Raw genomic sequence first — 12,487 nt, forward strand, 5'->3', positions numbered from 1 at the left:
ATATTCCTTTTCCTAATGTTCCGTATCCCAAGCCCTCCTAACTTCTTACTTCTGATTACCACCTTCTAACCCACTCTATGGTCCCTCTTTTCCTCTCTCAGCTCCCATGGAAAGTCCTTCATCAGTTTTTCCTGCTTGTTAGACACTTCTGCTGGAATCTTGAACATTGACAACAAATAGATGGATAAATTGGCTAGGGTAGCCCTAATTAGTGTGATCCTCTCCCCAAGAGAAAGATAATTCTTCTTCCAAGAAGCAAGTATCTTCTCATATCTTTCCACCACTGGATTCCAAAAGCTTCCTTTCTTGGGATTATCTCCTAGGCGTAAGTCTAAGTAATTCAGGGGCCAATTTGAGACTGCACCCTAACCTCCCTTTCCTCCATGTTCACACCCACTACACAACTCTTCTCAAAATTCACCTTAAGGTTGGACATTTGTTCAAAAAGCTGTATCACCATTTTCAGATTTCTAATCCAGCTTAAGTCCCCTCCCTCAGAACAGGATTGTGTCATCTGCAAATTGTAAATGGGTAAGTGAAATCTACTCCCTCTTTCTCTCTGCATGCTTGTATGTGTATGTGTGTGTGTGTCTCTCTCTCTGTATATCCATTTATCTATCTTATATATTATCCCTTCCAGTTTATTTTATCCTTTTGTGTCTCTCTGCTCTTGCTCTCCACTCTTCATCTCTGTTTACCAAACCCATCTTTCTCTCTCTCTCTCTCTCTGATGCAATATATACATGCATGATAGAAATGGCTTAAACTCTGAAGTACCTTTGTGATGATACATTAGTTTTCCTTTTCCATTTCCTATTCAAGAAAATTTTCCTTGAACGTTATCAATTATACTATAAAATGTAAGTTCTGTGTTTATATGCTTTCATCCTTCAGAAATGTATTCTTACTCAGGTTGTATGGATTGTTTGAATATGTTTCTGTTTATCCTTGCTACCATTGGTTTGTATGATATGTAAATGAATTTTTGCAGAGAAGCTTATGTATTTTTCTGAGAAGTTTGACTCAAAGCTATTCTTAGCCCGGGTACACCAAGGTACAAGTGCTGCAGACTTGGAGGCTGGTGCCCTTGCTTTAAAAACTGATCTTAAAGGAAGAACTCAACAGAGAAAGCAATTAGTTAAAGAAAATTTTGACTGTTTTGTCTCTTGCAAGACTACGATTGATGGTATGCTGCCATTGTATCTCACCTGTATTTCCTTGTAATAGAAGTATAATTTAGAGCCTTTTAGTTGTTGATAAGTGAACTTTTCACATGTTTCTTGTTAAACAATGCTTAGTATGTATTCTGGTGTGTTCAATTTCTATGGTCAATCGAATGTTCCTCGACTTACATCATTGTGTGGACTAATGAGAGTTTTAATTCTTGGGCAGATATTGAATCGAAATTGAGGCGGATAGAGGAAGATCCTGAGGGTGCAGGAACAGCTCATTTGTACAATTCTATAAATGATGTCAATTCTCTAGCAAATCGTGCTTTTGAAACATTATTTGAGAGGCAGGTGGGAAACATCCTATATTGATTTGGTTTTCTAACTTGAAGATTTTGTTTATTATTTGGGTAAGATGAGATTGATATGTATTTCCTTTTTGTACACTGACATCATGGTAGGCTCAAGCAGAGAAGATCAGGTCTGTTCAAGGAACACTGCAAAGGTTCCGAACACTATTCAACTTGCCAAGCACAATTCGTGGGAGCATCAGCAAGGGTGAATATGACTTGGCAGCTAGAGAATACATGAAAGCAAAGTCGATTGTTCTACCTTCCCATGTACATAAGAATTTCCATCCACTTTAATCAACTTTGGTTTGTATGTGAAATTGTTTTGAGTGTGGCAGATCATTTCTAGTTCTTGTATAATTTTCAGTTGATTCTTGGGATATTTGAGATTGACCCCAACACCCATTCTTTACTTGCATCCAAAAGAACATCCATTCTTAAATTCTGGCAATTTATTACAATTGTGTCTGTTATGGAGTTCTTTATCCATCTATAGAAGTTTCTTCTAAATGCTCAATAAAACATAATAGCATCTTAGTTATATATTTGCATTCTCCGTAATCTTGGCTACACTGAATTTGTATACAAAGTTCTATTAATCATGCAAGGATGTTAGTGTTCTAGCTAATACTACTGTTCCTTGAAGGAAAGATTGATGGCATAATCTGTGTCTAGAACTATTGGAGAATCAACTAGTTGAATTCTGCACATAATGGTTTCTCCATTTCAATGTCTGAATATAGTTGTGTGTTAGAGGTCGTACTTTCTTAAAACTAGGTTAACTGTGATTATTTATGCCCATATATATCTCCTGAAGCTTTTGTGTTGTATCTATCTTCAATTATTTTGATAATAAAAAAAAATTTATTAAAAAAAAAAAAAAGAATACAAAGTGATCAGCAGTCGTCCGAGAGAAAAAATAAACAAACCTCACCTCCAAAAACTAGCCCCAAACCCCTTACAAAAACCAAAACAAATCAGCAACAAAAAAATAAAACAAACACCAAAAAACAACCAACCCCACAAAGTAGATCTTTGTAGTTCCATCCCAAATCTCCTTAGTTGTGTTTGCCTATGGGAAATTTCTGCTAATATGAGGTAGCATTAGAATTACACAACCAAGTCATTACCATATAATTATCTTGCACCCATTGTAAGGAATTTGTCTCAGGCTTCTCCTTAGCAATGATATACCCTAGTTTTCCATGAGCACCAATAGCCATCCTAACTAAGTCTACCCATTTCAGATATTTCAATACGAATCTTATGTCTGAACCCTTTACAAAAATTGTAATGAATTCTATTAATTTAGGTACAAATATGGTAAACATGACTTGAAAATATTGAACACTTTTTCATATATATATTTGGCCTTTTATTGTTATTATCTATATTTATTTTTTTGACAAGTTTGTAACAACTAACATAAAATAAAATAACAAATCAAGGAGAAAATAAGAAGAAATAGAGAGAACACCTAGACCTAACATGGTTCGGCTTGGTAGCTTACATTCACGGGAGGAGAGGAAAAATATCCACTATGAGAACGAGAGATACAACTCTCTCTCTCTCTCACTCTCATTCACACTCTCTTCCTTACTCTTCCACAAATCCTAATCTTACACAACCACTAGCTGAAATAAGTAACAGAGCAAAATATATTAGAATTACATAGAAGCCCCTTTTCTTCCATAAATACATATAGGTCCTCATAATTTATACAAATCAACCCAAATATAACCAAATACAATATATCTCTTAACAGTAAAAAATAGAAATAATCTTATGATTTATGATATGATTTGATTTAACTTTCTCTATGATTTACAATACGATTACGATTTTCAGAACATTATCCATGAGATCATTGACACCTCGCATACGTAATCCAAGGTCAACGTTCAATTTTTGTTCAACTCCACTACCTTCTGTTCCTTTTTCAAGTAGCTTTTAGTGAAACAGAGAAAAAGCACTTCCAGGATCAAATCAATCCTTCCTATAAACACCCTTCTTAAAACCAAAAACCTTACATAGAGAGATTTCTCCTTACCTAGTAAGTGGGAATTGACAGAAAGGGGAGAAAGTGCTATTGTTGAAGAAGAGAAGGGAGAGAGGAAAAAGAAGAAAAAATGTTAGGTTGGTGGTGCTAGCACTGATATAGTGTATATATATACATAGGGAAACTACAAAAATAAAAGAACACAAAAGACTAAAGTGCCCTTGCGACACATAAGTAAGAATATTACATCACTCCCCCTCAAGTTTGGGAATAGATATCAATCATCCTCAACTTGTCACAAAGATCAATATGCCGCAATAAACCTTTCGTAAGAACATTTGCAAGTTGTTCTTTTGAGTAGATATATGGGGTGTACATTTATCCATTATCCAATTTCTCCCTTATGAAATGTTTATCCACCTCAATGTGCTTTGTTCTACATGGAGTATATTGATGATAACTTTATTGTCACAATGGAATGACATAGGACCATCAAGAGAAAAACCCAATTCACCTAACAAATTCTATATCCATAGAAGTTTAGCAACTCTATGGGCCATGGCTCTATACTTTGCCTCTACGCTAGACCTGGCCACCATGCTTTGTTTCTTACTTCTCCAAGTAACAAGGCTTCCTCCCATAAAAGTACAGTAGCCACTGGTGGATTTTCTATCATCCACAAAGCTAGTTCAATAAGCATCAATATAAACTTCAACTTTCATATGTCCATGCTTCTTGAAGAAGGGACCTATCCCTGGAAACTTCCTTAGGTATTTGAGTACTTTCTCTACTGCCTCTAAGTTTGTTGCCTTGGGTGTATGCATGAACTGACTGAGGACTCTCATGGTATATGAATGTCGAGCGAGTCATAGGTAGGTGGAGAATCCTTCACACATGTCTTATTTCTTATGACTCTAATTCCTGAAGGATCTGGGTTGCCTTGACTGCTGCCATCAAAGTTTAATTTCAGGAAACCTTCAAGGGAAGGTGCCCACATCGACATTGTTTTAATCTTTTGCGCTGCACTAGATGACACTGAAAATTAGTTCCTCCAAATATCATCAAATGAGAATGGTCTAAATATATCCAAAGTTAGTAGCCAATGTATAACTCTGGTCATTAACAGTCCAAAATTTGTCGTTTGCTTCTCTCCTTTTGGAAGATTTTGCATTTCTTTCTTTCCATGAGGTCCAAATCATTGTTGCAGTTCACCTCTATATTATTCTTCCCCTTATATTTGGACAAGAAAAAGTAGAAGGGTCAAACAACATCTTAATTTCCATTGCACGTTCCACTTGCACCCAAACAAAGAGAAAAACCAATTCCAAATGTCTATAGCATAGGAACATGAAACTAGTAAATGGTAACAAGATTTACCATCAGATTTGAAAAGAGTACTTCAGTTCTGGGAAATACACGAGAAAGGACTCTTCTTTTGCAAGTAGTGTAGAGTGTTAATTTTCCCATAAACCACTTCCAATGAAAAGCCTTACTTTTAGGGGGAATTGATTGGCACCAAACTTCCTTGACAAGAAAAGAATGAAGGATAGGGGATTGGTAAAGATCATTAAAAGAAGCGGCATAGGAAGATAAACCTTTAGAAATTGGACACCAAACTCTTTAGAAGGTTCTAGACAGACTTAGGAACATGGCACTGTTGGGTAAATGGCTATGGAGGTTTCCTTTGGAACAAGAGAACTTATGGCATAATGTAATTGCAAGTTTCTGGTTTTGAGTGGAACCTAGGCCTGGAAAGGTCAATAAGGGATATAGACTTGGGCTGCATCATGTCTCTGTTAGCCATCCTTGAAAATGTCTTCTTGGACCCTAATAAGGACACCAGATTTTGGACCCCTTCCTCAGGTGTTTTCTCTTGTGCTTCGTTTTTTGAACATTATCCCAACCTTCTGATCCTATTGGGTTGTCCTTCCCGGTTAGTAAGCCAATTCCTCCTCGGGTTGGTAGTTTTTGTTGGGAAACTTTCTTGGAAAGAATTAACACAAATGACCTACTTCAGAAAAAGAGACCCAATTCTTATTTACTTCCTAATAGGTGTACTCTCTATTAAGCTGATGGGGAAACTGGTTACCACCTTATGGTTACTTGTTCGGTCGCTAAAACAGTATGGGGGTGGAATTTTTCCCTCTTTGGATGTATTTGGATTCCCCCTAGGAGCGTCCAAAGCTTGTTCTCTTCTTCATTTTTTAGATGGCCGAAGAAGAGAGGGAAGATTATGTGGAGAAGCATTAGGGCAGCAGTGTATTGGTCCCTATGGGAAGAAAGAAACTCACGAATCTTTTCAGACAAGGAAAGAACCCTGGAAAATTTATTAGATCTAATACTTTTAAGGGTAGCCCACGGCTGAAAGCTATGGAACTGTTCTCAGGTTCTTTTGTGACTGATTTGGTAAGAAATTGAAAAGAGAAAGCTACCTCTGCCCTATGTAAGAGGACTTGTAGCCCTTCTTGGTCCCCTCCTCCCTCTAGGTTCATAAAACTGAATTTTGATGGTAGTTGCTTAAGAAATCCAGGGCCTTTTGGGATTGGGGGAGTGTTTAGGAATGAGGATGGGGTTATCATTGCCATGTTCTCAGGCCCAATTGGAGAAGGAGACTGTCTTAGGGTTGAGACTCTTGTAGCCCTAAAAGGTATCCAAAGGGCAAGAGATTTGAACATTAGATGTTTGGTCCTTGAAGGTGACTCGAAGGTGGTGATTAGATGGTTATAGGAAGAAGATAGCGGTTTGTGGAGTTATAATAATGAGAAGAAAAAATTCAAATGGCTGAGTAGGGATATTGTAATGCATTACAGCTGGTGAAGAGGATTGCTAACTCATTGGCTGATGGGTTAGCCAAGCAAGGGGTGAATAGGGAATCTATTTTTTGGGCTAATTTTTAACTTTCTTTCAATGTATTCTGTTGGTGGGGAGTTAAGACATTTTACCTCCCCCTTTTGTACATAAAGCTTCACATAGTTTCATATCATTAATAAAGTTTCTTGTTACTAATTAAAAAAATTGTAATTGCAAGCATTCATGGCTTGGTAGACAACGGATGGGACGCTGGTCTTGATCCTAGGGCAACAAGGGCTTCTCCTTGGAAAGAAATCCACAGTTCGCTACCTTCTTTCCTTCTGCTGGTCAGGTATGATGCTTGTATGGGTAACAAAGTACGTTTCTAGGAGGATGCTTGGATTGGGGACATTGCTCTCAAATACAGATTTCCACCTATCTATTCTTTGTCCCTCAACAAATGGAGAGTGATTTCTTCAGTGCTTGTTAATGAAAACTCTTGGGATCTAGGATTATGGAGAGGGCTAAGGGAATATGAAATGGGCTTAGTAGATGAACTTATCTCCCTTCTTAATACTGCATTCCTGGACCTCTCTTGTTAGGACAGTAGGATCTGGTCAGAGTCCCTTTCCGGCTCCTTTACCTGTGCCTCTTTCTTCTCCGCCCTCCAATCCTCACACCCATGAGGCTCCTTTCCTACAAAGGAAGTTTCGTGTAATCCTGCACCCCCAAAAATAAGAGCTTTTTGCTGGGAGGTGGTGCTCCAGAAAATTTATACTCTGGATAATTTACAAAAAAGGAGGCCGAATCATTGCCTCTCGCCTCATGTTTGTTGCCTCTGTCTGGTAAAGGGTGAAACAAGAACACATCTTTTACTTTCTTGTCCCTTTGCTTCTTGTGTGTGGAGTTGGTTTTCTTCCTTATTTGGCTGCAGGTGGACCCCTCCCCTGGATGTGACAAGTCTTTTCAACCCAAGCAAGCAAATCCATAGATGCAGGTGGACCCCTCCCCTTTGCTTCAGCTCTTGCGGGAAGAGCAGAAGCTTCGCGCCTTTGTCTACTCTACTCTCTCTCTCTCTTCCTATGCAAGCAAATCCATAGCTTTTGAAACTTGAAACGATACTGAGAAATCAAACGAGTAAGATTCTATAATGGAACTCTTCTGCAAGGTTGTGCTCGTTCTATCTTAGTTTTCGTGAAATCTAGATGCAATACTACTGACAGGGAGTTGATCTCGAAAGCCTTTCACTCCGTAACCGGATTTGACGTCTCGGTGTTGGAATCTGGAGATGGGGACTGCTTGAATCCTCCAATTAAGGAAATAAGGCTTCCTATGAGAAATCTGAATGGATCTGTTTTATGGAATTTTCTTTGGAATTTGACATAGTTGCAATATATTGATCTCTCCGACAATTCATTGAAAGGGTCTGTTCCAGCTGGATTTTGGTCTATGCCGAGCCTTATTGAAGTCAATCTCGCGATGAGTCGACTTGGAGGCAATATTGGTTTCGAGCCCATGTCGAAAAATGCTTCCGGTTCCCCTATGTCGTCGATTTAGAAGCTCAATCTCTTGCACAACAGGTTCACCAAAGTGCATCTTTCGTAATTCTTGAGCTTGGAAGTGCTCAACCTGTCGCATAACGGTCTCAGAGTTTTGCCTTCTGGGTTGGAGAAGCTCGCGAAGTTCGTGTCCCTCTACCTCTCAAGTTGCAATATTTCAGGGAGCGCCAAGCCTATCACCAACCTTCGCCCGTTACAGTACCTGGACGTCGCTAACAACACCACGAACGATAACTTCCCATCTAATTTTCCTCTGCTTCTCAGTCTTAAGTTCTTGAATGTGTTTGTAAAACCAAACAACGGAAGGGAGTAGCTGAGAGGGAGGAAGGGAGTATTTGAGAGGGGGTGCTGCCGCTGCCGCTATGCTTCTAGGTTCGAATGGGAAAGAAGAATGGAAGGGAGGGGCTGATAGGGGGTGCCACTGCCGCTGCTCTGCTTCTGGGTTTGAACGGGGAAGGGGAGGTACTGGACGATGAACGGAAGCAGAAGAAAGAGAAGAAGAAAGGAGAGAGGAAGGGAGTGGCTGAGAGGGGGTGCCGCTGCCGCAGCTCTGCTTCTGGGTTCGAACGGGGAAGGGGAGGTAGCAGATCGCCGCTGTCCCTTGCACAGGTTTTTGTTGGAAAGTAGAAAATTGACTCTCTGATTGATTCTCCATAATTTTAGGTTCATCAAATCATGGGATATCCTAGAATCATGGGATAGTAATTGGAGAATCCCACTGATATAGAAATTAGTTTTTTAGGAAAAGTTAGTTTCCTATTTTATCACCCTGTAAACTAGCTCTGTAATTCTATATAAAGTTGTGTATATGCTCCTTCCAAGACAATACAATCAATTCATTTTTTCTCTCAAATTTTCACATGGTATCAGAGCTGGTCACGACTTAATCCACACATAGTATCTCTTTTGTCATCTCTGCCGCTGGTTCAAGAACTCTCTAACAGTATTTGGGAGGTTCTTGAGTATCCTTGATTCTTCTTCGAGATCGACTACAGATCTGAACTCAACATTTTTGCTTCTTCTGGACTGCTGCGCCATCAGATTCATCCTTTTTTCTTGGATCTCTTTGTAGAGACATCAGATCAGTCTGAAATCTTAGATCTGGTGTTGCCCAAAGTAGATTTACTGAATCTCTTTGGTTTGGTTTGGATCAGTTTTGATTTTGAGTGATTTCGATCCACTCTTCAGTTTGGTGGAGCATTACAGTTACCTTTTTTTTTTTTAACATTGGCTGAAAGATTCTTTAGGCCTTCATCGCCAACCCTTACTAAGTTTTTCATTCCTTCATTGTCTGTTTTTTCTCTCTTTCTTGAAGCCCGCCCAATATGTCAGAAGCCACTGTATCAAATATCACTGCACAATTGGAAGAAGTTTCCTCACATCAAGCATCTGGCGACCTGCAAAACATTCAGGCAGCATATAGGTTGAACGGGAAAAATTATTTGAAGTGGTCTCAGTTTGTTCTAACATATTTAAAGGGTAAAGGAAGCTTAGCCATCTCTTAGGGACGGGACCGAAGGAAGGAGATCCAAGATTTGATGCATGGGATGAAGCTGACTCCATGATCATGTCATGGTTATGGATTTCAATGAACCCTGAAATCAGCGACACATGTATGTTTTTATCCACGGCTAAAGAGATTTGGGATGCCGTCCGACAAACATATTCAAAAGCACGTGATGCTTTTGATGTACCTATTGCACGGGACAACAAGGAGTCTCTGCACGGGACAACCAGGAGTCTCTTTGGTGTACCTATTGCAAGAAACCAAGGCACACCAAAGAGAAGTGTTGGAAGCTGAATGGTAAACCATCGAATAGGGAATGGGGCTACCGAGGAGGACAACAGAAGAGTCGAAGTCAAGCTAACTTCACCACAAATCAGCCGAGCCAAGAAAAGCCTCTAGACAAGACCGAGTTCAATAAGGAGGAGATCTAAAAGGAAATAAAATTTGCAGGTTGAAGAAAGCACTATATGGTCTCAAGCAATCACCTAGGGCGTGGTGTGGAAGATTTACTAAAGTTATGCTTGCCATCGGATACAAACAAAGTCAGGGAGATCATACACTCTTTATAAAGCATTCGGATGCAGGAGGAGTCACGACTCTTCTAGTATATGTCGATGACATAATTGTGACAGGAAATGATAAAAAGGAGAAGGAAGCCTTGAGAAGATGCCTAGTCAGAGAATTCGAAATAAAAGAACTAGGGAGATTGAAGTATTTTCTAGGGATTGAAGTTGCTCATTCCAAAGAAGGCATCTTTATCTCACAACAGAAATATGTAACAAATCTTTTAAGAGAGATAGGAAAGTTAGCATGCAAACCATCCTCCACACCGATTGAGCCAAATCATAAATTGGGAGAAGCAAATGAAGATCCAGCCGTGAATAGGAAATGTACCAAAGATTAGTAGGAAAACTTATATATCTTGCCCACACAAGGCCAGGCATAGCATATGCCGTGAGCGTGGGTTGCCAGTTTATGCACAACCCGAAAGAGGTTCACCTATGGGCGGTCTATAGGATACTACATTACCTAAAGGCTAATCCTGGCAAAGGAATCTTGTTTAAAAAAAATACTGGATTAACCCTAGAGGCATACACCGATGTAGATTATGCAGGCTCTCCCATGGATAGGCGGTCCACTACAGGTTACTGTACGTTCCTTGGAGGAAATCTTGTGACATGGAGGAGTAAGAAGCAGAATGTGGTAGCTAGATCAAGTGCGGAGGCAGAATTCAGGGCAATGGCTCAGGGAGTATGTGAATTACTATGGCTCAAGATAATTTTGGAAGACCTAAAGATCAGATGGGAAGGTCCAATGAGATTATTCTGTGACAACAAGTCAGCTATTAACATTGCTCACAATCACGTCCAACATGACAGGACAAAGCACATTGAGATAGATAGGCATTTCATAAAGGAAAAGCTGGATAGCGGATTAATTTGCACTCCATACGTCTCAATGAATGGTCAACTGGCATATGTGCTGACAAAAGGGCTTTGTAGTGTGGCATTCCAAGGACTTATCTCCGAGCTGGGAATGAAAGATGCATATTCACCAACTTGAGGGGGAGTGTTGGAAAGTAGAAGATTGACTCTTTGATTGATTCTCCATAATTTTAGGTCCATTAGTTTAGGAAACTTGATTTCCTAGAATCATGGGATATTAATTGGAGAATCCCACTAATATAGAAATTAGTTTTTTTGGAAAAGTTAGTTTCCTATTTTATCACCCTATAAATTAGCTCTGTAATTCTATATAAAGTTGTGTATATGCTCCTTCCAAGGCCATACAATCAATTCATTTTTTCTCAAATTTTCACAGTTTTCTTGGGTCTCTCCCTTCTTTGTTTGGCGCTGTTGGTACCTGTAACAGTGATTTCTCAAAATTTTCCACTGGGGTCGCACGGTTTTGGTGTGATCCGAAATCCACGATTTTGGGATCTGACATCCCACATTTTTTTCATTCCATTCCTTTATTTCCCTCAAAACAAATGAGAGAAAAAGGAATATTTTTGGAATGTTCCCTTTTTCACATCCTCATCCCACAAACCTTCCCAAAACTGAATTAAAGTCCTTGAACAAATGTCATACCTAACAAACCTGAGGAATTGATGGTGAAAGTTATTAATTGCTTTCCAAGGTACTGCCTAAGTAGTCTGATGTGATACATCGGCATCCCAACCATTGAATACTGCCCACCACCTCGTGCCACAAGTTGTCCCTCTCTAAAGTTCATCTCCATAACCACTTCCTTAAGAGAGCCATATTCTTCTTTTTCACATTTACGATACCTAAACCACCTTCTTTCTTACTTCTACATACAATCTCTCATTTGATTAGGTTGTCTCTTCTAGCCTCACCCGACTCCCAAAGGAAATCCCTCACAATTTTTTCTAATTTCTTTTTTCCCTTGGTGGAATTCTAGAGACAGAGAGGAGGTAGATTGGTAGGTTAGCCAAGGTTGATCTTATTAGGGTAAGCCTACCTCCTAAACAAATATAGTTTCTCTTCTAAGCAACCAACCTCCTTTCATATCTTTCTATAACTTGGTCCTAGAATCTGCTCTCCTTAAGATTGACACCAAAAGGAAGACCCAAGTAGGTCAATGGACAAGGGGGTGATAGGACATTCTAAGTAACCCGCTACCACACTTAAGGCCTTCTCATCCAAATTAATCCCTTCTATGAAACTCTGTCTAAATTGATTTTCAATTTTGAGATCCTTTTAAACTTCTTGATTAGTCCTTCTAAGTTCCTCACCCTCTTGGAGATCCCATTCACAAAAAATTCTGATACCATCTCTAAATTGATTTTCAATTCTGATACCATCTCTCTTCCATTTGGGAATCACATTCCCTATTTTAGAAAACTGCATTTTCAAGGATCAATCTTTAACCAAACTGAACCAGATCTGAAACCAAAAGGGAGGAGAGGGATATACCTGATACGGAGTAGCAATAACTCCCAATGAAGGTGTTCACGCCCAAGGAGAAATCCAAAAACTGCTTCCACTGAAGATGACACAATGTGAGGTGAAGCAGGATCAGCAGGACGACTCTTCAACAAGAACCGAATTCTTGAGCAAGAATGGGGTAGAGGGCTGGTGAGCACGACT

At 39.4% G+C, this 12,487-nt stretch overlaps 1 protein-coding gene across 1 annotated transcript in view; it reads left to right on the top strand.

The window, feature by feature from the left end:
* Positions 1-12,487, top strand: part of LOC148876246 (exocyst complex component SEC5A-like) — a 167,743-nt gene that overhangs the window by 36,724 nt on the left and 118,532 nt on the right. The window contains exons 4-6 of the mRNA XM_088966427.1: positions 992-1,186; positions 1,393-1,520; positions 1,631-1,789. Of these exons, the coding sequence (XP_088822553.1) occupies positions 992-1,186; positions 1,393-1,520; positions 1,631-1,789 (482 nt within the window). The remainder of the gene's footprint in view (positions 1-991; positions 1,187-1,392; positions 1,521-1,630; positions 1,790-12,487) is intronic.

This window comes from Nelumbo lutea, chromosome 1 (assembly GCF_056320005.1).
Source record: "Nelumbo lutea isolate HS-2025 chromosome 1, American lotus-T2T, whole genome shotgun sequence".
Taxonomy (NCBI): Eukaryota; Viridiplantae; Streptophyta; class Magnoliopsida; order Proteales; family Nelumbonaceae; genus Nelumbo; species Nelumbo lutea.